General features: G+C 52.3%; 1 protein-coding gene across 1 annotated transcript in view; it reads right to left on the bottom strand.

Annotated features, from left to right (window-relative positions):
- The window catches only part of ABCA13 (ATP binding cassette subfamily A member 13), a gene marked incomplete at both ends in the record, with an annotated part of 337,321 nt that overhangs the window by 226,046 nt on the left and 83,753 nt on the right, over positions 1–27,522 (bottom strand). The window contains 8 exons of the mRNA XM_080818179.1: positions 2,835–2,994; positions 4,167–4,331; positions 6,921–7,115; positions 14,453–14,574; positions 15,256–15,335; positions 16,066–16,229; positions 20,346–20,464; positions 25,547–25,653. Of these exons, the coding sequence (XP_080674305.1) occupies positions 2,835–2,994; positions 4,167–4,331; positions 6,921–7,115; positions 14,453–14,574; positions 15,256–15,335; positions 16,066–16,229; positions 20,346–20,464; positions 25,547–25,653 (1,112 nt within the window). The remainder of the gene's footprint in view (positions 1–2,834; positions 2,995–4,166; positions 4,332–6,920; positions 7,116–14,452; positions 14,575–15,255; positions 15,336–16,065; positions 16,230–20,345; positions 20,465–25,546; positions 25,654–27,522) is intronic.

The raw sequence follows: 27,522 nt of genomic DNA, 5'->3' as shown, positions 1-27,522 counted from the left end.
CTGTGTGAACTTGTTTAAGTCACTTAACCTTCTCTGAGCTTCCAGTATGTCGTGCGGAAAAGGAGGGTACTAATATTGTCTATGCTCAGAGTGACAATCACTAGAAATACAACGTGTGAAAGGACCAAGAAGGACTGGTCCTCCATGGTAGCCAAATGACTAGATGGATGAATGGTTGAGTGGGTGGATGGATGGAGGATGGATGGAGGATGGAAGGATGGACGCATGGGTCGATGGATGGACAGAAGGACGGATGGAAGGATGGATGGATGGATCAATGAATGGGTGGGTGGGGATGGATGGACAGATGGATCGATGGTTGGGTACATAGATAGATGGACAGATGAACGGATGAATCATTGGATGGGTGGAGAGAGGGTTGGATGGGTGGATGGATAGACGGATCCATGGATGGATCAGTTGATGGGTGGGTGGAGGAATGGATGGATGATTGGATGATCAGATTGGATGAGGAAATAAAAAATCCTCAAGGAACTCAAATGCAAGAAAAAAATGGGAATTAGAGAAGTAGACAACAAAAATTATCAAATATTAATAACATTAATGTATTTATACTGCCAAATTAAGTTATATTTGGCAGCTATCCAAATTACCCATTAGCTGATGAGCACACTGACACACTGTGTCTGACGTGGCTGCGAGGTCGTTGCTACATGGCTCTATCCTACATCTCCAGCTCTGCAAACTGCCATGCTCCTTCCTTCCCTAGTCCAACCAACACTCTATCCATCCCGGGCATGCTATACATAAACACAGATTTAAATACCTATTTTTTACATTAAATAAATATATATCAGTATATAATACATAATTTGTAACTGATAATATATATTTGGGGAGCAGGTGGTAGGCAGAATGCTAATTCACCCCTCAGATGGACTTCACACCTTGACTTGCAGACGGAACTTGTGAATGACAGACGCCACCCCCCTCAGTAGGTCACACAGGCACCATAAAGGAATTCTGAAGATGTTAATAAGGTCCCCAATCAGTTGACTTGGAATTCATCAAAAAGATTATCCCGGCTGAGCAATCAGCAAAGGCGGTCCTAAGGGGGAAAGACATAGCCATCCAAGCTTCCCTCAAAAAAAATTGAAAAATCCAGAATACACCAGCTGTCTCTACACCTTAAAGAACTGGAGAATGAACAACAAATCAAACCAACTCCACATGTAAGAATGGAAATAATCAAGATTAGAGCAGAGATCAATGAGGTAGAAACCAGAGATACAGTAGAACGTATCAATGAAACTAGAAGCTGGTTTTTTGAAAGAATCAATAAGATCGATAAGCCATTGGCCACACTAATCCAAAAGAAAAGAGAGCAAGCCCAAATTAATAAAATTATGAATGAAAAGGGAGAGATCACAACTAACACCAAGGAAGTAGAAACAATCATCAGAAGTTATTATCAACAGTTATATGCCAATAAGTTAAACAACCTAGATGAAATGGATGCATTCCTGGAAAACTATAAACTCCCAAAATTGAACCAGGAAGAAATTGACAACCTGAATAGACCGATATCTAGTAACGAGATTGAAGCAGTGATCAAAAACCTCTCAAAAAACAAGAGCCCAGGACCCGATGGATTCCCTGGGGAATTCTACCAAACTTTCAAAGAAGAAATAACACCTATTCTCCTGAAGCTGTTTCAAAAAATTGAAGCAGAAGGAAAACTTCCAGACTCTTTTTATGAAGCCAGCATTACCCTGATCCCCAAACCAGGCAAAGACCCTACCAAAAAGGAGAATTTCAGACCGATATCACTGATGAATATGGATGCCAAGATTCTCAACAAGATCCTAGCAAACAGGATCCAACAGCACATTAAAAAGATTATCCACCATGACCAGGTGGGATTCATCCCTGGGTTTCAAGGATGGATCAACATTCACAAACCAATCAATGTGATAGAACAAATCAATAAGAGAAGAGAGAAGAACCACATGATCCCCTCAATAGAGGCAGAAAAAGCATTTGACAAAATCCAGCATCCATTCCTGATTAAAACGCTTCAAAGTATAGGGATAGAGGGAACATTCCTGAACTTCATCAAATCTATCTATGAAAGACCCACAGCAAATATCATCCTCAATGGGAAAAAGCTCGCAGCCTTCCCAATGAGATCAGGAACACGACAAGGATGCCCACTCTCACCGCTCTTGTTCAACATTGTATTAGAAGTCCTAGCAACAGCATTCAGGCAAACCTTTTAAAAAGACTGGAACCCTGAAGCCCAGACCCCTGGCTAACCTGGACCAGTGAGGAGTCCACGCACGGAGACCAGCACCACCATTTTGGCCCCTGCAAACCCCCTATGCCCTACAACAAGGAGAAATGTATATGGTCTCCTCCAAATCTGTCTTCTATGAGGCTCAGTGGCAAAGGACCTCCCGGCCATTCTTGGTGGACACGTTCTAATTAGGAAGGCAGACGGAACATGCTGGCAAGGGTTTGGGGTTTGGACAGGTCAGCGTTTCCCACCCCCCAACAAGTTATGCCTCTTTGGCCACGTGATTTCATCTCTGATCATGGTGGTCCCATCCATGATGTGGAAAAAATACCGGTATAACTTCCCCGGCAACGCCAGAGACGATGGGCCCGTGCACATGGGTGCTGGGGGCTTCCAAAGCCACCTGCTGGGGCAGCGTATGGTGGCCTTAGGGAAAGCGAGGGGTAGAGCTAAGAGGACGGAGACAATTCTTTGCCAGTGTGCGCCCACCTTCACACAGAATGTTCTGTACAGACCAGGGCTAACGGCCAAGACACAAACAAATCTCAACGCATGCAATAAATTACTGTCGTCTTACTTGAATCTTCAGGAATGTTGAATTTTTCTTTGTCCCCTCCCAGGAGCTCGTTAATTCTGGGCAAGTTAATGAATGAGTTAGAGCCACTGAAGAATGATGCTTGATCCTTGCAAACCTTCTTCATGACGAACTGGAAAGAACCAAAGGCTGAACTTCTGGACTGACCGCGCTGCGGAGCCTGAGAACACGAGGAAAAGAGCAGCATTTCTTTTTTTAAAGATTTTATTTATTTACTTGACAGACAGAGATCACAAGTAGGCAGAGAGGCAGACAGAGAGAGAGGGGGAAGCAGGCTCCCTGCGAGCAGAGAGCCCGATGCGGGGCTCGATCTCAGGACCCTGGGATCATGACCTGAGCTGAAGGCAGAGGCTTTAACCCGCTGAGCCCCCCAGGCGCCCCAAGAGCAGCATTTCAACACATGGCGGAGACTTCTGGAAGGGAACCCATTCTCCACCTCAACACCCAAGATGTTCCACAAGTCCAAGCACGCAGTCTCTGCTTCGAACGTCTCTGACCTTGAAACACTTAGTAGATCAGGCGGTGATTTTCCTGGCCTGTAAACCTGTCATGGAAACAAATGCACACGCACACACGCGCGTGCACCAGCAAATCCTCGTCTGTCTGGTGATAAGTGATCGATCCATAAGCTATCACTTGCTCCAACTAATTAATGGTCTTCAAGTGCGTCCCTACTGCCAGGTTACCCAGATACTTGACAGCTGTCTACATCACATATCAGCTTGCAGGCAGAGCGCCATCCTGCCCGAGGCCGCCGAGCCCCTTGCTGTCCGCCCCCACCCTGACCTGGGCCTCTGCGTGTCCCCAAGCATCTGCTCTCGCCACGCAGCCCCTCCTGGTAGACAGTGTCCGGGCAAAAGCTAGCATCACGCCGCTGACCACATTCGAGTCTATATTTGTGTGTGCAGCAAATTATCTGTACTTTGTAAGCCAATTGTTTATATGTAAATAAATGTCTGAAGGTTTGTGAGAGCAGTTCCCTCTCAGAATTAAGTTAAACAGGCCCTTGGAATCTTGTTTGTGCTGATACTCAGTTTAGTGATTTCTGACTTCACAGACAATCTGTGAGCTATCCCCACGTACCGCGTGAGTGCGTGCAGGTCAAAGAAGTCCCTGTCCCCCAGTTCTTAGGGAGACGTCTGGTCTTACTGCCGTCCTGTTGCCACCAGACCAGGGAAGGTAGTCCTTTTCCTATATTTTGTTCCCACACGCAGACTTTAGACATTAGATGAAAGAGAAATACAGACAAAAGCAGCAAACACCAAGACACAGCAACCCTGAATTTTTCCCTAGGGGCCAAGAGCAAACACATACCTGTTGTAAGTCGGGCATGTCCAGCAAGGTGGTGATCTTATACGCGTGGAGAAATTTGGGGAGGTATTCCAGAACGTGGCCGGCTTTGGCAAGCAGGTGGTTGAGCCTGGAGACTACATTCAACAGGGAGCTGAGTGCGCCGTGGGCTTCCGAGGGCATCAGAGTCTCAAAGGAAAAAACACAGCATGAGAAATCACCACCAGACTTTCGACTCTCATGAGCATTGCTTGAGTCGTGAAAACATGGTTATTTGATTTTCTTCTCTCTTGAGACAACTTCATGCCATACAAAAGTCCCCTGTATCAGAGCACTCCTTGCTCAGCATTTTGGCACACAGAGCACCCACACTGTTCAAACGTACACCAGGGATAGATACACTCTGTCGTTAAAAATTCAAATCATTTTCAAAATATTTCTCTTTATGTTGGGGGTGCCTAAAGTGGACACTTAAGAGGTCAAAACAGAACACTCTTGCATGGGAAACAATTCCCATTGGCCCCTCTCATCCCTCTGGGCCACGCTAATGCTCATTTTGTGGACAAAGGGACAGGGGCTGGGAGATCCCAGGACGTCCAGGAGTCTCACAGTCAGAAGGACGGGGCCGGGCATTTAACTTGGGACTTTAGAAACAGCAGTGCCCTTGAAACCTACATGTGCTGTGACCCTGACCTGCTAAGTACTTTACTTATCGTTCATGTCTTGTCTGTTCTGGGCGGTAGATTCCTCGTGGGCGGGGATGCATGCCTGTCCCATCCCTTAGCTACAGCAGCAGGGCGGCAGGTGGTATGATGGCTGAGTCTGCTGGATACATGGACAAATGAGCAGACACTGCACAAGAAGGGAGGAGTCTCCTCTCTCTGCGCTCATCTGCACACTGAATCTTCAGGCTTTTGGACTCAGGCTGAGGCCCTGACTGTCACAACTTCTTATTCCTGCTTGTTAGCGTCCTGTACCTGCCACTTAGCCGAGGGCTCTGTGGCTGACCTGCAGGGCTCTCTCTTCCCGGCTGGGCTCTGCAAATAAGGATGCCACTGCACGTTCAGTCAACATGCAGGCAGTGGACACAGGTGCGGGCTCTGTCTCTGTCACTGCTTGCCTTTCTCATGGAGCCCACACCCCAGGAGGGGTGCCCAGCGCACCATACATATGGTGGGGATGACTGGGAAGGGACCACAGTGCTGACAGACAGAGGAACCCACAGATCCGCACAGCAAGCCGTGTTCTGCAAGGGGCTCGAGGATTCACCATCAGGGCGACAGGAAGTGGGTGGATCTGGGACCCCAGTGTCGATGCCACTCGCCCTGCAGTTTTGGGGCCGCTGCACCATCTCCAGGAGTATGCTGTCCAGCGGCTTTCCTACAGCCGTGCTCCTAGAAGGCTCCCGACGCATCGTAGCGGGTGTGATAAGTGGTGGTGTCCTTCTGCTTCCATCTGGGAGACTGACCCCAACCCACACGTCATCTTCATGCCCCTCCACAGAGGACTTACTTGGAAGCACCGGGGGCGGGGTGGGGGGGTCTGTGTGCATAACAGAATGGCACTAAAACCCTGGCTCGCCGTTGGGCCACGTCCGTGTCCCAGAGGACGCGTGGGGAATTGGGAGGGGGTACTGGATCTGAAAGTTAGCACTTGTGCTCAGAATGGGTGTGCGTGTGTGTAACCCAATACTTAACCATGGGAGGGAGACCACAGAGGAAAGAGGGTCGGGATGGCAAACCTCCCCTTTTCCCGACCCCAAAGCTCTTCCCCCAGGTTGGAGGCACCCAGAGCGCCCTTGCCGGACTGGCAACACCTGTGGCATCTCTGATTAGCCCAGACGTCGACAAATCCACCCCAGGGAGAAATGGGGAACAAGACTCGTCCCTAAGGGCAAGAGCTAGGTCTCTGAGAGCATAACTAAGACCCGAACAGTGGAGGATAGGTGAGGAACTTATAGAAGAGGTAGAGCCCAGAGGGCGGTCAATGGGGGAGTAATCGGGGGTGTCCTCAGGTCAGCTGTGCTCAGTGTCTACACGGGCAGTCAGTGGGGGGTAATCAGGGGTGTCCCCGGGTCAGCCATACTCACCGTCCACACAGGCGGTCAGTGGGGGCTAATCAGGGATGTCCCAGGGCAGCCGTGCTCACTGTCTACGGTCAACTCTCTCTAGCACACATTGTCATCTTTGGATTTGTCAGATCCTTCTCACCCTCATCCCACTGCGTGCAGGAGTGTGTGGGGCAGGTAATGAGCTGGTTCCCAAAGTGACCAGAGCCTGGCCCGTGTTCCCTCCCACCGGCACACCTTCTCCTGGACAGGTCCTGGCAGAGGCAGGCATGTAACCCTCACAAGACAGAGGCTGTGGGTCTCAGGACACAATGGTGCAGAGAAGCCACAGCCAAGGAGGAGTGGGAGCAGCTCCCGACTCCGAGGGGGAGGGGGCATGGCCCGAGGAACCCAGCTTCCCCAGAGGTACCCCAGGAAGAGTTCTTAAGGAGGAGGGGAACCCAGCCCTGAAGTTAGGAGGGCTTTTCCTAGTGGGTTCTCCTGTGCTGACCACACTGGCAGCCAGCAATGCCGTGCCAAGTGTCCCCACAGGCCTGACCCCAGGGACCCCCTGGAAAGTCTCCTGAGCACCCCCAGATTCCAAACCCCACCCCAGAGTCAACACACATGAGACGGGGAAGTTGGCTAAGGCACCGACCTGCCCCTCCCCCCGCCCCTCTGCAGACGGCACACGGCCGCAGTCAGGCTGCCCCCCACGGTCACCCCCTTACTTTGTAAATGACATTGCGCAGATTCAGGTTCTGACTCATGGACACAATCAGAGCATACACGTGGGGCCCGGGCAGGCCGCACAGTTCCTCCGCTGCGGCCCAGGACCCGCGGGCCTCGGGAAGCTCCAGCAGCACCCGGAGAGCGTCTGCATCGCACCTCCCGGACAGGGCCACCGTGAGGGCCCCCGAGAGCACCTGCGTGGAAGTGGGAGGGTCAGAGGCGAGCCCAGCCGGCACCTGCGGCCCCCAGCACAGCGCTTCCTCAGTGAGGGACCCCCACTCTGAAAGCACGTTTCCCGACGGGCTGAGGATTTACCCATAAAAACACATGGAATCCAAGCTTCTGTGCGGTTCCTAACATTCCTAGTAGAAACGTTTCTAAAAATGTGCACATAATTCTCCAATTTTGAAGGGATCTGCCCTTTCTGAGGACGCGAGAGCAGGACCACAGGACCCTCCACCCTCGACCCTGCGGGCCCCACACACAGCCTCTGACTCTTCCCCCCGACATGAGGTCTCAACCCTCACTTTTCAGCTGTCAGTGTGCAACTCTTCTCTTCCACAACCGAAATGAAGACCAGTTCTCCACGCTTGTTACCGTTTTTGGAAAGAAAAAGCGCACCCACTCAGAGGAGAGATTGGGACATCCAGTATGACCGTTATGTGCCACAGGGAGGGGATCTGAGGCACGTCTCCATTTGGGGATGGCTTTCAGCGAACGACCTTCAAAATGGACAAGGCATAAAGCGAAATTTCACAACTGCACCTCCAATGTCTGTCTACACTGTGATGCGTATCACTGGTGTGAACCATCCAGACCAAGCAAGACCCTTTGTGAACCGAAGCTACTGTTTTTATTAGGAGCCTCCCGAGCACACAGGACTCACCAGATGCCTTCCTATAATGCCAAAGAGGGTGCAGGAAAGCCATTAAGAAATAGAAGACGGTATTAAAAAAAAAAAAAAAAAAAAAGAAATAGAAGACGGTATTAATCAGGTCTATCGGTCAAAGCCAATAAGGTGCGCATTTATGAATATTTTAAGGAACCGTCTGGAGTGATTGTGCAGGTGCAAGACCAAAATCCTCAGGGTGGGCCAGCAGGCTGGAGACCCAGGGAGGAGCTGCAGTTGGGAGTCTGAAGGCAGAACTCCCTCCCTGCCTGGGGACCTAAAGTCTTTTCACTTACAGCCTTCAACTGATTGGACGAGGCCCACCGGCATCATGGTCTTTATGCAACCATCTACTGATATAAATGTTAATCTCCTCCAAAATTACCTTCATGGCAACAGTGAGACTGGCGTTTGACCAAACACCTGGGTACCACATCTAACCAACCTGACATACAAAACCAACCATCACAAATGGCTAGGACACTCTTATGCTAATGTACCTTTTGAATCTTTGTGTGAGATGTATTTAGTGTTTTCACACCTAATTAACCAAGAAACCCTTTTCCATATGGGACGTGTAGGGTGCAGACACAACTTGGGAAAGATTTTCTTAATGCCACTGTTTTCAAATGTGTTCTCCTGGGAGTAGAGGGCAGTTGCCTTGGATCGGGGCAGGGTACACAGCTGGGGCGGTGGGGGGATGAGTGTGACGGGTGGAGTACAAACATCCAACATTTGCTTTGACTGGGGCAGCCTGTCTTTGGTCGGTTCCATGGAGCGGGCTTCTATATGAAATTTTCCTTGAAAATGGGATCCACCCAAGCCCACAACTCCAGAGGCTTGTCCCTGCCTTCGAGTGAGCATCAACCAGAACGGGCCAATGACAACTCGTCTGCATTTGCTCTGCAGCCTGGTCTTAGCTGCCATTTAGAGCATCACCCGGTGGCCCCTAGGGAGTCATGGTCAATACCTCTCCTAGAATTTGTCCCAGGGCAAAAACATGTCTTAAAAACTTGTGTACACCTATTTAAACCAAAAGAAAGGGTCCCGCCCCATCATATGGAAACTGGGGGCACACTGCGTGAGCAAGTCATATCTGAGCATATCTGTCTCCACTGCTCTGTCGTCTTCCAAACCTTATTCTTCACCCTCCCTGAATTTCACTACGTCCATTTTTCCAGCATGGAAGCCACCTGAAGCAGGTGGAAACAGGTGGGGAGGAAAGAAACAGAAATAACACTCCATTTTGTCAGGTTGGACACGCCACGTGTGAGTCCTCGTCCGAGGGAACCATGCGTCTGTGACCTGTGGCTTTGCTTAGGCTGATACGGCCACCAATCAGAAACAGGGAGGCCAAGGTGCTGACACTTGGCTCACACATCTGTGTTTGGGGTCCAGGAGGGCAGCTCCCTGCGCTGAGAGCCTGGCGTGCCTCGGGGACGGCCCCTGCTCTGCGCAGCTGACAGTCTGCAACGCAGAGGTGTAAGGAAGCATGGAAATGGATGGCCACTCTCCGCCTAATTATGACCAGGCGGGAAACATGGCCAGTGATGCAGAAGGACTGGGAACAGGGAAAGCAAGTCGGCCGTGTCTCAGGGGTGCCGAGAGAGTCAGCCAGATGAGAGCAGAGGGGAAGCACTCCATCCAAACCAGCAGAGAGGAGCGGTGGGGCTCTCCGCCCCCCGTGTCCCACTGGGCTCTCAGATCTGCTCCCACGATGACAAGCTCCAAGCACAGACAAGCACCAGCATCAGGGGCAGGAGGGAACTATGAGGACCTGTCGGGAAGGACGGCAGACCAGATGGAAGGGCTCCAGAGGAAGGCTGAGGGCACTTGGGTGCTGACCATGGCTCTCCCTGTGTCTACAAGGCCCCCTCTGCCCTGCACCGAGCTGCAGGCTGGCCCCTGGGGCAGCAGTAACAGCCCTCTTTGTCCACTGAGGCAGATCCCAGCTTCGCAGCAGTTTAGGATGGGGGTGTGGGGGGCGCACAGCTCCCACCTGGCTCTCTGTCTCCACTTCCAGAACATTTTCTCCTCTCCAGGCTCCAGACAGGAGAATGGAGCTACTATCTACAGTTTTTAGGAAGTCATGGAGGGGGCATCTGGGTGGCTCAGTCGTTAAGCATCTGCCTTCGGCTCAGGTCATGATCCCAGAGTCCCGAGATGGAGCCCCGCATTGGGCTCTCTGTTCAGCAGTGAGTCTACTTCTCCCTCTCCTGCTCCCCCTGCTTGTGCTCCCCCTCTCTCTCTGTGTGCATTTCTCTCTGTCAAATAAATAAATAAATCTTGAAAAAAAAAGAAAGAAAGAAAGAAAGAAAGTCATGGAGAAAATGAAATCTACCTTAGTTTTCTTTCTTTTATTTTTGAGAGAGAGAGAGCGGGGGTATGGGACACCACAGAGCCTGACGCGGGGCTTGACCTCACCACCCTGAGACCATGACTTGAGCCGAAATCAAGAGTCGGATGCTTACCCGACTGAGCCACCCAGGTGTCCCAACCAACCTTAGCTTTATTTCTTAAAGTGGATCCTTGGAATTGGCAGCACACAGCAGGGTAGGCACCTGGATCAATCCTGACTGTGGGTCATCCACGAGCTCTTGGAAAGAGTGGCAATGGCCACAAGCCACGTTGGGAGAGCCACTGTCAACAAGCCATGTTGATACCAAAGTCTCTCCTTCAGACAGCGCACTAGGACGTCCAAAGGCTAGGACGTTGCCAGGACCCCAGGTTATATGCAGTGGCTGATTTAAGAGACAAACTTACAAGCAGGTGTTCCTGCACCTGCCCAGACCACGGCCAACCCTCTGCACTCCTGACTTGAGCGAACACACACACGGTGTGCTCCCCTCCTTGGGGACGAGCAAGGCTCAGAGAGAGAGGCATGACACTTTGCCAAGTAGAGACAGGATGAAAGATTCGCGGAAGTGAGGAATAATTGACTGCAACTAGCAAGAGATACTTGGGCAGAGATCAGCGCAAATCCTCTAAAACAGGTTCAAAGCTACTTGCGCCGGTGCGAGCAGGGAGAGGTGCACCCCCTTGGGAGCAGCGAGGGACGGTTCTGCTTTCAGAGGTAGCAGAGAGGCAGAGAGGTCTAGATTAACAGGACCACACATCCAGGCTGAAGCCCAGAGATGGGGTCCCTTGTGGGAAATGGGGGAAACTTAGCTTCCAGGGTCACATGCCCCACAGAGCTGGCCGTGTCTTCCAGAGGACGCCTGGCCAGAATCCTCCATGTGGGCCAGAGACCGTCAACGCCACTCACACACTGATTACTGTCTTCTCTCTGGGGTGGAGCTGGGGCCTGCAGCGGGTGGTTGCTGGAAAAAGCCAGTTTTGCCTGCTGTCTACCCCAGAGGGAGCCACACCAAGAACAAGGTTTTGCAGCTTTTCAGGAGACAAAGTCCATGTGCTGCGACAAATGGGATGTGAGCCGTTGGGTAAATTCCCATCTGGAATCTCTCTGCTCCCAAACCGCACCGGCCAGCTGCTCACGACGCCCACAGAACCAGCCTCCAACGAGAGGTGCGCCCCTCTCTGCCCCAGCGAAATTAGAGAAAGTCTCAGAACACCTTCCCGATGAGGGCTCTCTGGGGCCCCTCCCCACTCCTCCGCAAGAACCCCCAGAGGAGCGACAAACCCGCGCAGGACCATGGACAGCGCCCGCCTTCCCAGACCAGCCGAGCACTCCAGAGGAGACAGACTCCCAGTCTTCCTGGGTCCTGACTCGGACCCTGCTGCAATTTTAAAGAATCAAAATGTGGCCAAATACAAAGAAGGAAGTGGCCGTCGATCCAAGGCCCATGACAGGGCATCGCAGCATGAAATACCTGCTCTCCTCACAGGGCAGGTGGAGGGGTCGCCCAGGAGGCAGGCGGGCGAGGCGGACGCCACATGCCCAGGTCTGTGATTCTGGTTTCATGGTGAAGAACGCAGCACCGCCGGGGAGGGAACTTCCCGGGGCGCCCGGAGCCAGAACCGAGGCCTGGGATCAGTGGCGGCGCCTCCAGCCTCCCGGCCTCCCTGCCTCCAGCCCTGTGCCCTGAGTGTCCAAGCCTGGGCCTCTCCCACGTGGCTCTTCACAGCCCATGGCTTCTGGTCATGGCTGCCTGAGCCCCTGCGTGACCCATCTCCACCGCTGACGCGTCACCCACCCAGGGGGTCTTCCCCATACAGCACGTTTATGTCTTTGTGTGCCACTGCCACAGAAGGTTCTGGAACATTTGCTCCCTTAGCACTTGAGGAAGGACCCCTCGTGGAAAGGGAGCTTTTCCATGAATGAACGAACAAATGCGGGTTCTGGCAGTCTGCCCATGGGACAGGTTCGCAAACTGACGGAAAGTAGGATAGACAAGCCCAGAGAGGAAGCCGTCGAGCTTACCACCAAAAACATGGTGCTGCTGTCAGCCTGGCGGTCCAGAAAAGACCAGACCCCACAGCGCAGTCCCCTCCCCGAACACGAATTCCTTCCCTAGGACCTTGTAGACACGGGTGGGTCCGTGGAAACCTTTCGCAAGCAAAGCAAATAGCTTCATTATCTCATTGAAGGGCAGAAATGCAGGCTTGCAAGAGCCACGCAACCTCCCAATTACCCACCGGCCCAGCTCTTTAAGGGACCACAATGGTTTACACGGTCAATGAGGCAAAGCGAGACACGCGAATGCGAGCAGCCAGGGCCAGCGCGCCCGGCCCCTCCCAGGATAGAGCGCCAGTGACACCTGCTGGCCGCCTGCTGCCTCGGGCGGCCGCCATCCCCAGAGCGGAGCCCACCCTCTGTGGAGCCCTCCTCTGTATTTAGGAGTAAGTTCCTCTCTTTTCTGGGGTCTCCTCTTGTTTGTTCGTTTGCCAAGGAGGGGATGGGTGGAGAGACGGCCGAACCGCATGACGGGGAATAAGATCACAGTACAAATGTCCAGTTACAAGAGGAATAACTCGGGAATGAAAAGTACAGCCTAGAGGATACAATGACACCGTGACGGACGTGTCGGGGCGAGTGTCTCGTAATGCTTGTGACTGGTGAACTGCCGTGCTGGACACGCAGAACTAACTTCATGTTACAGGTCAGTTGCACTGCAATTAAAAACTATTTAATCGCTGAGCCTAAGCCCAAGTCCTATAAGCTTGGCAAGGGACCCCAAGAGGGACTCCCCGCCCCCACTAGAAGTTCCAGTAACTGAAGATTTCAAACCGAATCTAATCACTGCTAACGTACAAGGACGTGTTCTCTGCACCCACCTTATCTCCAACCCCCACACCCCCAATCTGTATGTAGTGCTCAGTAACCACCGGCAGGATTTTTCCTTGAAGACAGACAAGACACTGTGACTCAGCATAAATAACTTGGTGATACTGTAATTTGAAGTCGGGGCTCCTGGCTTCTTACTGATGTCTTTCTTAATGCAGTTAATGCTGAACACTATGTGCACCTCTGGGATCCTGTGGTTTGGTCCCAGACTGCTCCAATATGGCAAGTATCACGATAATGAGAGTCAAATGAATTTTTTGGTTTCCCGGTGCACGTAAAACATAGGTTTGCTCTGTGCTGTAGTCTACTACGTGTGCAATAGCATGGTGTCTTTAAAAAGTACATTTCTGGGTTAAAAAAAAATGCTTTATTGCCCAAAACTGCTAATTGCCGTCTGAATCCCAACCACGGCTCCCAGGTCTTGGTAACAAACACGATAATGGTGAAAAAGGTTGAAACATCACAAGAATGACCAAAATGCGACAGAAACGTGATGGGAGCAGACGCTGCTGAAACTCTGGCACAGATAGACTTGCTCGATGCAGGGGTGCCACAAACCTAAAATCTGTGAGGGTCTGCACGCGCACTAAAGTGAGGTGTGCCCGTAACGGATCTACCTGCCAGAGCTTGCACGGGGCCCCAGTTAACCAAAATCAACACGAAATTAAGTGTCTACTGGGGCCCCGCAGATTTTCAATAAAAAACATCCACTTGGGAGCCATCTTCACGGTTACTGCTTCCGGAAGGTTCTCAGTGGAGAGAGTAGATGCCAACTAGAAGTGCTTGGGAGGCTATCTCCCCAACAGCCAAGGATCCTGTGATACCAGCTGTGGGGGGCATGGATTCACTCTCCCCATCTCTGTGCACAAACCGCACCCCCCACCAGCCAGCACATGCACCTCCCCTCCCCCTCTCAGTGCGCTGACCCTGTGTCCTGGCCATCGTGGACGGGACACGGCTCATCGCCCACCTGCTTGTGTGATAAGCCACCTCCTCTGCACACAGACGGCACACGGGTATTCTTGACAAGCACGGCTGACATTTAGAGCTTTCTATGTGTTTCTGTTTTTGCATATTTTTGAGAATTCTGCAACCCCTACCTAAACAAGCAAGACCCCCCGGCGGGTGTCGTGCATCAAGGCTAGAAATAATGGGAATAAATATCATCACCAATTTTACCCTTTCTAACCCCAACAAGACAATGTTATGAAATTAAAGATCCCAAGTTTCTGATGCAAGAGAGACACCTTCTCACTCCTGGCTTGCCCTCCCATGTCCTTCCTGCCTGCGGCTAGCCCCTCGGCATAGGATGGGAGAGCAGGGGACAAGAGACCACAGCGCCAGGCTGGCCCCGGGACAGCAGGGGGCGGGGGGACAGAGGCGCATCAGCTCCGCACCTGTGAACGGGAGATGCTGGCTTCTAGAAGGCTGTGGATAGTCTCGTTGGAGATGTGGATGGAAGATTGAAGCTCATGGGTTAGCTTGGAGATGTTCTGCACCAAATCTTTGACTTTTACATCTGAAAAATCATCAAAAGGAAATCCCGTAATCATAAACGTCTGGCTAATATTGACTGTGAAAACACAAATCCATACTAGACCCTGGCAAGGATCGTCCGGTCCATAGCACATGCTGGAGGACACCATGTCCCCTACCCTAGAGTAGCTGAGGTCATTCACACCAAAATAAAACAGACCCAGGGTGTGTGGTCTTTCCTGTTCTCCTGACCACTCTAAGATTCGTGTATTTTAGGATTTACTCTACAAAGACCTTTTTCATAGGGAGGTGACCAGCTCCTGGAAAGACTCATTCTATGTGTTTCCTTATCCCACTTTTTTTTTTTTACCAAGAGGAGGATCACATAAGGGGCTTCCAGAACTCTCCACATGTGGCATGTTGGTGCTATGAATTGTACAGATAGAGCAGGTGGAAAGCAGAGACATACGGACACCACATGGCTTGTCCGGGGAGGCAGGGACAGGACGACACAAAAGCTGCTCTTCTACCCCGGTTCTGGTTTTGGGACGTAGGATTCCAGAACTTTCCTTCTTAACTCCAAATACATGAGCGCAGCCAAGTTCTGAATACTTTGTCACATACAGTGCAACCTTCCCTTTGTACGTTCTACTTCAGTAACGTATTTGTGGGAGAAAGCACGCTTCCTTCGTAACTGAGCCGAGCTGGAGGAAATGCATCTTACCCTGCGTCACTGTGAAATTGTCAAGAAAGGTCAGCACGGGATGCCCGGACAACCAGGTCTTCTCGAGGCTTTGGGCCAACCTAAAATGGCAGAAAATCAAAGCAAACGTAGGCAAGATAAACACCAGAAACAAGGTTGGAGTGAACAATCCAGCCTCCGTTCCCGGGAGATGAGCCGGATAACATCATATTTCCAGAAAGTTCTTCAGATAATCAGACACACCACATCTCCTGACGCCCTCCACACAGGGATGCCCGTGACTGTCACGACCCCAGCACGGTTTCCTTGGGGCCCCGGCCAGGCCAGATGACTTGGGAGGACGAAGAAGCATAAGTCGCTTCTCATAAATGTGGAGAGAACGGGAGAGACTAGATCAGGGAACGCGTGAGAAGGTGGGATATTACGGAGTCGACGACCCTTCTTCCTGGGCCTAAGTCTTTTTGCAGGACACAGAATGTGGGACCTCCTCTTCCGCTGGTTTGCACATGGAGGACACGGGACACAATTAGCCCAGTAAGAAGGGAATTTGAAGAATCGTTGCCCGCTCTTACAAAACATACTGAACACCGTATTACAGCGTCAGATCTTGGACCTCACATCTCGCTCACCAGTAAAGCGAGCCTGCCATGAACGCCGCCCGTATATTTCACCACTGAAATCTCCCAGCCGTGGAAAACTCTGCTGCTGTCTAGACACTGGATGTGGCACCCATCATGGTCCAAGACGGACAAAATGAGATTTAGAAACTCAAGACATCTTCCTTATGAAGGAAAACACGGGGGCGGGCGGGGGGCCCCAGGACCTACGTACGTGCGCACATGCTGCCGAGCCAAGTCCAGCAGCGGCCGGCATTCACAGTCCCGGTCGGTGGCGTGCTCCAGGCTGCTCTTGAGGCTTTCCAAGGAGCTAGAAAGATTCCTGCTGAGACCTTCACAATTGAGCTGAGGGGGTGAGGACCACAGCTTCTGCATTTCCTAGAAAACAGCAGAGATCCAGTTAGAAGCACGCACACTTGTTCATGGAGGCTCGTGCCTGGTTTCTGGGTAAACGTGTGCCCCCCAGCCCACCCCGAGGACTCCGTACGATGCAAGCATTCTGCTCGCCTCCTCTGCCTGGGCAAACACAGTGTTGGAGACTGAGGACGTCCCAGCAGGTCTAATTGCACCTGCCCCTCGCAGAGCAGCAGAAGGAGCCCTTGGCTGGGCGCCGGGAGATCCCGCCTCTTAGTCCTGGCTCGGCCCCGCACGGTCCAGGCGGCGTGGCGTGCTCTCCAAGGCCTGCCGGAGAAGGAGCACTGTCCAGCTGGCGCCGGAGTTCATTCATTCCTGGTTTGAAAACTGAACCTTTACAGAATTCCCAGCCACAGAGCCCGCTCCTGAGAAGAAATCGTATGTGGCTGCCCATAGATACAATGGGAAAAACCTGGGTCTCCCCTGACCTGAAGGTCCCTGCCCCCCTCGGTGAGGAGCACGGTGAGACTCCCGGTCTAGGCCCAATTCTAAGGGTCCTTGGCTACCTTAGCAGCCTCTTTTCTTTTTGAAGATTTTACTTATCTATTTGAGAAAGAGAGAGCACAAGCAGGGGGGAGGGGCAGAGAGAGGGGGAGAAGCAGGGTCCCCACTGAGAAGGGAGCCCGGTGTGGGGCTCCCTCCCGGGACTCTGAGATCATGACCTGAGCTGAAGGCAGCCGCTTAACCCGCTGAGGCGCCCCTGTCTTAGCATCTTCTTTGAAGCACGATCCAGCCTTATGAAATACTGATCATTTCTCTCTCTCTCTCTCACACACACACACACGAGTAACACCTATATAAAATACCTATAAAATGCAAAACATTCATCGTATGTAAAATCGCGTGATGAACACAGTCACGTAAAACGGAAAAGAACTGAAAAGCAGCCCACGTGCCGGCGTGCACACAGACACGCGCCCCAGTGGCTTCCCTGGACCCAGAAACTCTGCTGCACAGAACTGAGCCACCTCGCCAGAACTTGGTCACGTCACCGTGTTTTGTTGACACCCCCCACTCTTCCTGACGGTGGAAGTGCGGCCCCAGCTTCTGCCAATGAAGGCGAGAAAGGGATCGAATGCAAGTCGACCCTCACGTAGTATTTCTGCTCAACACAACGCGTAAAAATTTCCCTCAAAACCACCATCGGTTTCTCTTGCACATGAAACCATGAATCGTGTTGCTGGTCAGAGAGACCTAAGTCATCGATTTCCCAAGGAAAGTGAACCGTGGAAGATACGGAACGGTACCCGAGCCCTGGAGTCGCCGGACACAGCCGAGCAGAACCCACCTGGGGACCCAGGAGTTACCAGGGTAACAGGGGAGCGCTCACTGGGAGCAGCGACACGGGACTGGGGCACCCAGACTCGCGCCACCAGCAGCACCTCGGAACCGCGTCACGGGGACCCCCACCCAGCCAGCAGACCACCACACACCCGATACCCACTCACTAACCTGCTCAGGATTATGGGTCCCTTTCCAAGTTCACATTTTCCCAATCAATGGGGGGGGAGGGGGTGAAGCTTGAACAGAAATCCTACAGAGCTGTCCATCCAATCAGCCATTCATTCATCACCCGCCTCCCGGAGGCTTGCATCCCGGGGAGGACGCCCGCCAACAGACAGCCATTGGACAAGGCAGGGGGACGTCCGGTCCCGTCTCAGTATTCCCCCTCCTCTGTGGAGGCCCCTCTGCCCAGCACACAGGTGCACGGATTCCCCGGGTCAGAACGAGGGGTACAACTCCCTTCTGAGAACAGAGGGTGAATGAAGCCCACCGCCCCGGGGCTCTGCCCCACACTGCCTTCCTTCCTAGAATAGAGCCTGTAGTCCAGAATTCAGTAATTTTATGCCAGTTTTGTGCAATTCTACTCATTTATCATATTCCCACTATGGATTTATTTTTAATTTTAGCAACACAGTAATTTTGAAATATAGAGGGTTGTGGAGAAGGACAGTGGACATCCCGTCCCAGCAGCAAGGACACTGGAAGGTGAGTTCCGTCTTCCTTTGTCACAGACGCACTGGGCTCCGTGCAAGGACTGTCGGGTGCAAAGGCCGAGGTTGACCTCCACAAGGCTGGACTTTGGGGACAGGATCAGGCCACCAAGTGCACAAGTGAGGGTCTGACCACCGGAGGTCTACAGGAACCGGTCAGGGAGGTGCACCCAGCATGCTTTGCAGAAGCAATGCAGTCCAGAGGTGGGTCCAAAGGGCTAGATTTGGGGAGAGGGTCAGAAACCCAGCCTGGGTTCCAGCCACATTCTCCACATCTCGACTCACTGGGCACGCGCATCATAACTTAATGTAATTTCTTTTCTGATCTCTGTTTAGCTCCTTGCCGCTGTTTTCCACCACCGAGCACCACGCTCCCTTCCGGTGCGACGCCTCGTTGGCACCGATGCAACCCTGTCAGAATGTTCTGTCCGACGCCGGAAAACTAAAAATAGCTGTGCCTTTGGCTCACCCCTGCGGGGCACCGAGCACTTCACACCCCGGAGCCTGGGAGCATTTCTGTTTCTAAAAGCCTCGCACTCTTGAAAACCTTGAGCCGTCCTAGAGGCTTCGCACCCTGAGATAAGCCCCGTCCTATTTTTGTCATCAAAGACATGAACTCCTGCTCGCTCTCCAGACGGACCTAACTGTTGGCAGCCCGAGCTGTTGGCAGCCACTCGTAATTGGAAGCATGAAGGCAGCCTTCGAGGCAGCTTTGAAAGCGGGCGTGCTCGCCTTCCTTTATGACTGCGAACACCACTCGGCACTCAAGAGACGTCTGTCGGGGTTTTTTTATGGGTCTACATTTAATACAGGACAGAGATCCGTGCAACCTGGAGATAAGATTTGGATGGTCTCATAAATCAGTGTCCTTCTGGAAAAGTGCTGGATCACGACTCTTCCCAAGTCCGATGCAGGGACCACCCCCCCACACACTCTCTCCCCGCACCATATCCGGGGGCATAGCCTGACCACCTCCCACCTCCCTCCGAGGCTCCCTTCTCCCGGCCTGCTGTGATCATGCAGCCTCCCCCGACATGTGTTCAGGTGGCGTTGCTGGAACACAAAAGCCATTAACGATATCCGGGTCAGGCCCTTGTAGAAAGGAAGGCACTCGGTCTATCGCCAGACTCACGTCGTGGTCGTCCGCCCTTCCCCAGAAGGTCAGGTCTGCTGGCGGGCCCCGTGGCCTTGGCTCCCAGGGGAAGGGAGCCGGCCGTGGGCGAAAGGCACGACCGCGGGCCCAGCTCCAGCTCAAGGCCCCACGTGGCTGCTCACTGGGCTCCCATCCAAGTCCATAAAAGGAAGCCTCGAGGCTGGTCCCCATACAGCAAAGGGCTCTCGGTGCTCACCCGTGTGTGCTGTGAGTCAAAACCCATGGTGGGCTGGTCAGTGTTTAGTAACTAGCTCTCCGGGGAGAAAGATCTTATTTGTAGAATTTGCCAGTTTCCATGGTATAAATGGTGTCACCGTGGCCTCACTCGAGCCACCAAGGCGACATCCCTGAACACAGAATTGGTTAGAGACACGCAGCGGCGTGTAAGGTGCTCCCACCGTACAGGAGCAGGAGATGGGAGCCATCTCAAGGACACAGTCAGCAGTAAAACCCCCACAGGACACCTGGGCAGCTCAGTCGGCTGGGCATCTGCCTTCGGCGCAGGTCATGGTCTCAGGGTCCTGGGCTCGAGCCCGCATCAGGCTCCCTGCTCCGCGGGGGACCGGCTTCTCCCTCTCCCCCTCCTGCTTCCCCTGCTGGTGCTCACTCTCTCTCAAATAAATAAAATCTTTTTTTTAAAACCGCACTAAAATAACTAGATATTGATGAGCCTTCATTTTGCACACAACTTACTCTCACAGATGTTCGTATCATTGGCTTATCCACGATGTTGAGGCTAAGAACCTGCTTGCTGGAGTCCTGAACATGGAACATGCCCGTCTCACGCGGCAGAAGCCGGGGGAGGATGGCCGAGGGCTAACCTCCGGTGTGGCCAACACAGCTGTGTGGTGAAAGGGACACAGCCAGCACGCTGGGCGTGAGCAGACTGTCTCGAGTGGCCAGACATAAGGAAGACGGTGGCAGAAGACAAACCTGGTAGTGGTCATGCATCAGGGCGGCCCCCTGGAGAGCAGGTATGATCAGCCGCCGTGTCCCACCCTGCTTGCAGCTCAGAGCAGCACAAAGCATGTCCTTGGTCAAGGAAGGGTTTTCTGCCGGAGGAAGCACACGGACACGTCATCGGTAAACGGTCCTCTCCCCAGTGAGGGGTTCCCCCCAAGTCATTTCTGAAAGACCCAAAAGGATGAGACATTCATAACATTTCTTAAGTCATCAAAATCCACTTTCAGAATATGAAGGGGAAGCTGTGGTTTTGAGTTCCTGGCATTTGGTGTTTTTCTGGGAGTAACTGAATGTACAGAAATTAACACCCTCCACCTCCCCACGCCGGCCCGTCCTTCCGTAGCCCTTTGGGAAGGGACCTCGTTCACCAGGTCTGCCCAGGACGGCCCTGGTTTCCCCGACAGCCTGGGAGTAGCTGTGAACAGTGCCCTCTTTGATTCCCCAAAGTGCCCCAGCTTGAGGGGTGCATTACTCACATGATCAATTTGAGGCCCTCCCCACGACTGTCCCCTACCTCACGCCTCCCAGCCCACCTCTCCACCTGCTCCTAACGCTTCCCACAGCTCTCGATTCCCTGCCCCAGCCCCCAATTCATCTTCACCTCTGAGTCACAGGGCTCCTCCTAATGGGACATGGTTGGTTCTAATGACAAAGGAAATCCCCAACCTTTCCCATTGTTGAAATGGGAAGCCGTACGTCAACATTCACCAAGGTCCGAGCGACTTCACGAAGGACTTCACCAGACCTCAGAGAGGGGGCGTTATTTCTGCCCCGGCACACATGGTACACCTGCTTCCTTAGCAAATGACCAAAAAGAAACATTTCAGACTAAAGATATGAATAAAAATCTCCCAGGTACCGATACCTCCAAAGCTCACAACCTTGAACATACTAAAAGCTGAAGGTTGAGTTTGTAATTTTCCGGAATATCCTTCCTCATGATGCTTTGGAACTGATGTAATAAGAAACATACAACCCTGGGTTAGGAGTGAGTTGGACAGTAGGTGATCAGGGCCAGGGTCCACAACAAGTAAATAGGGAATCAGGACAGCTGAGGTCAAACAGCACTAACGTCCGTTCCGCAGTGTACACAGGACCACACTGACATTCTGCTTTGCAGCCTTTGCAGAAATGAATTCTGCAAAATGTCTTAAAATAAGACAACCACAAAAACATTGTCAGTATCACGGGCGAGGGGCGGTTAAGACCTAGACCGCAGGTGTCAGCAGAAAAAGACCATCAGCACGTGGGCATGAACCTAACAGCGAGACACATACATGACCAAAGCCAGGGTTGGCACGACTCAGCACACCTGATTGCTTAAGAAAGTTCCCCAAAAGAGCTCATAAAAGTCCCTAAACTTAGAAACTCCAGGGGCAACCCTCTCGGAGCCCCCCTCCCTCTCCGGGAGCTCTATGCTCTTGCTCAGTAAACTGCTCTGCTGTCCATCTCTCTCACTCTGGTCTACCTCTTCCTTCTTTGAAGCAGAGCGACCAAGAGCCACGGGCACTGAGACAACACAAATCCTATAACACCTACACCACAAGTTTCTTCCTGGGAGCACTCTCTTCCTTGGGAAGACTGCGTATCTGGGCAGCTGCCCTCACTTGGGTTTGAGTAAAACTCTCTTCCTTTTTGCACAATTTCTAAACAATTTGTTCATTTTCTGTCGAAAATAGGAATCTGCCCAAAGGGTGAGGTGGCATCCACAGTCTTGTGCAGCCGCCAGTCACATCCCATCCCTGCTCATTCCCCGGACTCCTCCCCACTTCCCAAAGCCACCTGCACCTCCTGCCCTACCCAGAGCTCCTCTCCTGACACTGTCTTTCAGAGCTCTGCCTCAGGACACCTGCCTCCTGCCAGCACTGAGCCTGCCCCGCCACACCCCCAGCAGGTAAATGCATGCTGCCCCCAACCATCCAGGGCCTCTGCTGGAGTCTTGTCCCAGGTCACCGCCTGCTCCCAGCACACACCTCTGCACCTAGCAGACGCCTGGTAAACATTGCCGCCTTGCTCTATACAAAAGGAAATGTATTGCCAGGAGTAGCAAAAACTTTAAAATAATTTTTTTCAGTTTGGCAAAAAACCCAGTTCTGCTTCTTAACATTATTACATTGTTTCTCCAAAGTAATTTTTTAAAAACTGTCTTGAACTCCTGAAGACACTTGAACAACACAGTTTTGAACCACATGAGTCTACCACATGCATGGATTTTTTACAGAACAGCCTACAAATGCATTTTCTCCTCCTGGCAATTTTCTTAGTAGCACTTCCTTCTCTCTAGCTTACTTTAGTGTAAGAATACAGTGTATGGTGGGGGGGTGGTGTCTGGCTGGTTCAGTCAGTGGATCTGGGACTCTTGATCTCGGGGTCGAGTTCAAGCCCCACGTTGGATGTAGAGATTATGTAAATAAACTTTAAAAAGAACAGAGTGTATAATACATAGAATATACAAAACACATGTTAACTGACTGTCTGTATTATGGGTACGGTCAACAGCAGGCTGTTAGTAGTTAAGTTTTGGCACATCAGAAGTTATAGGAGAATTTCCGACTGTACAAGGGGGCGGCAGCCCCAAAGTCTGCATTGCGCGGGGGTCAACCGCACTCAGAATGCCGACCACATAGGATACACCCTAAGTCATGAAGTTAGTTTTCAGAAGCAACCCCCTGAAAGCCTCATTGGTTTAGTTTCTCATTAATGTGACTATTGCTCTGAATTTGAAAACAGATCTCTTTACAGTAAAAAATGCAAAATGTGTCTCTTAAGCAATCTCCTAGGAAAACACAAACAAAAGGGGCAACGTGCTATGTAATGCACCAGCATCTGTCTTTGGGGACAAAAGGAGCCTCTGCTTTGGAGAAGACAGGACAACGTGTTCGGGAGCTATGTCACCCAGACCTAACGGGGCCCGACGCTCCAGGAAGGGACTCCCTGACCGCATGGATTTAGGCAACGACCGGGTCCACCCTCCACTTTCCTGGTAAACCGAGGAAGTGGGAGAGGTGGGGACCGGGGCCTGGCGTTGCCGGAAGGTTGGTCAGGGAGGATGTGTGGGTCTGTCAGATCTGCCCCTGCTTCTAGCACACCCTTGAAGGGACCACCCTCGAGGCCAGGAACCCGCCCGCCCGCTGGAGCCTCTCCCTCCACACTCCCATCCACTCCTGCTGCTCCTCAAGCTGCTTCTGCAGACCCAGCTCCAAGCCCTGGCTCTTCCCACCCACCAGCAGGGGCACCTCCAGGCTCTGGGACACATTGGAGCCCCCCTCTGGCTCAGAAGCCCCCCCCCAGGCCCCCACTTCCTCCCCCAGTCCCACAGGTTGCTCCACCAGACTCCCTGACTTCTTCACTCCCAGGTCCCGGGCAGCCCACCGCCACTGTCTGGGCCTCAGTGTACCCACTGGGGACACCAGAAGGTTGAAGAAGACAAGTCCTCTGGTTCAGGGAGCCCACCAGGCCACACCCCTGCCCTCGTGCAGACATCCTCACACATTTCAGGTATTAGATCCGGAGGACAAAAACGACAGCTGACGATGACACCGAATTTGACTCGGATCCTAAAAATACTCCATTTCCAATAGTAACCGTCACCGGTCTGAGTGCTACTCCTTTTGTGTCACCGGACAAGAGCCAGTGCCCCTCTGGCTCCCCCACCCCCAAATCCTCGCCGGCCGGTGCTCACACCTTCCCCGCCTGTCAGGGCCCCTCCTATTCCAGAAATGTGTGACGGATTAATGAGGAAACTGGATGACGGTCTGAAGGAGACCCAGGCATGCCCGAGTTTTCTTGAAATGAAACAGACAAATCCAAAATTAATTCTGTCGCCAACGAAACCTAATGTCAAGTCTGCAACCTTCCTTTAGGGGCTGCACTGCAGAATGGTGGAATAAACATAAACCCAGCAGATAGTGAACATTTAATTCATTTAAAAGTCATCACATCAGACTTCAGCCATTACGTTTTGACTGAGAAATGTCAGAATCATTCTGTGTCTGAAGGCGGCTGGGTTCAATGTCAGATGAGCATTGGGGACGCAGGAAAAAAGTGTGATTTGCAATTGATCAGAGCATGTTTGTGCGGCTGAAAACATGTGTGGCCTGTCCTAGGGTGTGCTCAGATATTCGACGCTTGGGAAGTCAACAGAATTTTGCCATCGTTCACAGCATCTCGAATCAGAAGTAGAGATTTTCTTTTTTAAAAAAAGAGAAAGATCTACATGCCAGCTGGGGTTTCATTTACATCGACAGATGTGTCCCCACCTCTGTCGCACACACGCACGCACACATATACACATGTGTGTGCATGCACTCACGCACACATATACACACGCATGTGCATGCACACACATCCCCTTTCCCTGTTTCTCAGCCTAAACGATCCCTGTGCTGGTCCCTAAATTACTACTTCTCATTCTCAGCTTGCACTGTGCAGGGTGGCCGAGTGCAGGGGGAGGGGACACCCACAGTGCTCGAGGCCCCGGGAGACGACCTGGGTTCCCGTCTGCTTTTATGTACCTCCTCCTACCTGTGCTTTGAATCAAGCGTGGCTCCCACTCCGGAGGGCTCAGCAGGAACTTGCCGGGCAGGACCGGGGCTCAGCCCGTTTGATCCTGAAGCCCCCGCCCCACACGGGCTGATTCCCCTTCCTGTGGGCACGGAGCTGGGTTCTGCCTCACCAGGGATGCCTTAGAGTGATTACCTGGGCAGCCACCTGGGAGAGGGGGAGGGGCAGCCCTACAGAAGGGGAGGCTCAGATCCTCTGCTCCTGGACTCTGGTCCTGTCACCGCATCCACTGTCCCCGCACCGACTGTCTCTGCACCCTCAGGCCTAACAGCACCAACTCTAGGAGAGGGAGGCATGGAAGTTAGGGCATTACAGTTGCATTTGACAGAAGTCTGCTCAGCATCCCTGCCGGCGGAGAAAGAGGGACGTCGTCCTTCTAGAAGAGCTGCCCTCCACTCTGAGTCACAGAGTCCAGCTGGAGTTCAGGTTGGGGAGACAAGGACGCACATGCCAGGAGGGAAGACACAGACCAAAGCCCAGCTCAGGGGCTAAGAAGGCCGCACGGGCCTCTAAGAGAAAGTCAGGGGTAATCGTCCCATCCCTGGGACAGCCGGTCCCTGAAAGCCTGCATGGGGCAACGTGCGGCCCTTGTCACATGCACAGCCCACCTGCAAAGATGCTGAACACACGGAGAACCAGCACCGTCACTTTCTGCAGGATCACGATGGCTTCTGGGGGCTTCTGAAGCTGCTGGAAAATCTGACACATTTCCACGCTAAGGGAAAAAACAGACAATGGCATGAAAGGGTGAAAATCGGCAAGCCGTGTGCATCACTGCTGTATACAGAAAGTCGTCACTATCCCTCCTCCATGACAGACCCCAGACACACAGGTGGCCATCCAGACCTCTCAGAAACACTGGGTCTCCCGCTCTGGAAGCATCGATTCCGGGGCTAGGAAGCCGGCTATCTGCCCTTTCCTTGCCTCGACCTGTTCTCAAATTTACAGCAGTGGATGAATTAGTATGTAAGTTTCTTATCTTTCAGCAAAACAGGTGTAGCGTGCATGCGTGTGTGTGTGTGTTTGCATGTGTGTTCGTCTTCATGGGGTCCAACGGTGGTGTTGGGATAACGGTGTCCAGACCACTGTTTTACTAAGCAGTAATGCTGAAAAGTCCTAAAGGCTGGTTTTTCCTTTTGTAATGCAAGTGCCCAGTGCGAACTTTAGTGGCAAATGCTTGCCTTTCGAAGGTATCTCAAAACCACGCATTACCCGCCACACCCCACAGAGGCGCCTCTGTTTGAAAGATGCAGGTTGACTTTGATAACTGCCCGTTCCCACCCATCACTGTTCCTCTTCCTGCACTTGAAGTGCCTTCTCTAGGCTTCAAACTCACCAATAGAGAGAAAGAGCCTAGAAACCCTTAGGTTCCCACCCTCGGCCCCAAGGAAGGCAGAACCCCCAGCCGGCACGGCACTCTTTTCCATCTGTGGCCTCACTTTGTGGCCCCAGCTACACCATGTAGTTTCCAGAACTCGTCAGTCACAGCCCGTTACTTTTGCAGAGGGTCACAGAGGTGGCTGCTGAGGGCTGGCCCACCACGGCGGCGGTTCTGGACGGGCTCAGACCCCACACACAGCAGGGGCTCGTGCTCAGCTCTGCCATCACGCTGCTGGCCAAAAGGGCTGGGGAATTTTTTTCTTGAACCCTGAATGGCTCTTGTGTAACACTTAAATGAGCCGACACTGCTTCCAAAACTCAAAACCATCCTCAACGTCTGACAGAACCGAGTATATAAGTAACAGGACCTGTGAAGCACCTGCCTAGGAGTTTATCCAAGTGTGCGTGTCTGTTCTTTTTTTTTCTTTTTTCTCTTTTTTTTTTTTTGGACACTGGGTCACATCAACCGATGAAGGGTATAACTGCCCAAGGAAATTCCCCAAAATTCCTTGAAAAGGAACATCCTTGCTGAGGCTTGGAGATCAACAAGCCTCTCGGCTTCTGGAAACTCAGTGTTGAGTCACGAGTGCACGCCGAGGGGACCGACATGGCGACATCACAAGCCTGAGTCCATGCCTCCCTCGGAATTCTCCAGAACACTGTGACCACCAGAGCAGGGTTTGTTTGCGTGTTTAAATGCAAGGCAATGTTCCTACAGCGTGCTGTTTTAAATTTACTTTCCCCAAGGAATGAAACCTTCTGGAAAAAATTAAAAGTTTAAAATCCATCCTGCTTTTTGGAGCTGACTCCGAACGGCCAAAGAGCCACTTGCTTCAACACACCTAATGGGACGGGGGACCGCCACCTGTCCTGGCAAACGTGGATATTCTCCAGACGGGGTATTGTTTGTCCATGGTTGGGAATCCCACCAGTCCTTAGAGAATACAGTTATCACGTGTTAACGTGGAAGGTTCAGCATGGGGGTGGTGTGTGTGTATTTATCAGGACGGGAATGAGTTTACTGATTCTGTGCACTTTTGCCTGGGGTGCGGACCGCTTTGAGGTGATTAAAAACTGAGGTTTTGGGGCACCCGGGTGGCTCAGTTGGTTGAGCATCTGATTCTCGGTTTCAGCTCAGGTCAGGATCTCGGGGTCTCGAGATCGAGCCCTGCATCAGGCTCCATGACCAGTGTGGAGTCTGCTT

This window comes from Martes martes (assembly GCF_963455335.1).
Source record: "Martes martes genome assembly, chromosome: 11".
NCBI lineage: Eukaryota > Metazoa > Chordata > Mammalia > Carnivora > Mustelidae > Martes > Martes martes.
The sequence above is the reverse complement of the archived record's forward strand: the minus strand, read 5'-3'. Positions and strand labels throughout refer to the sequence as shown.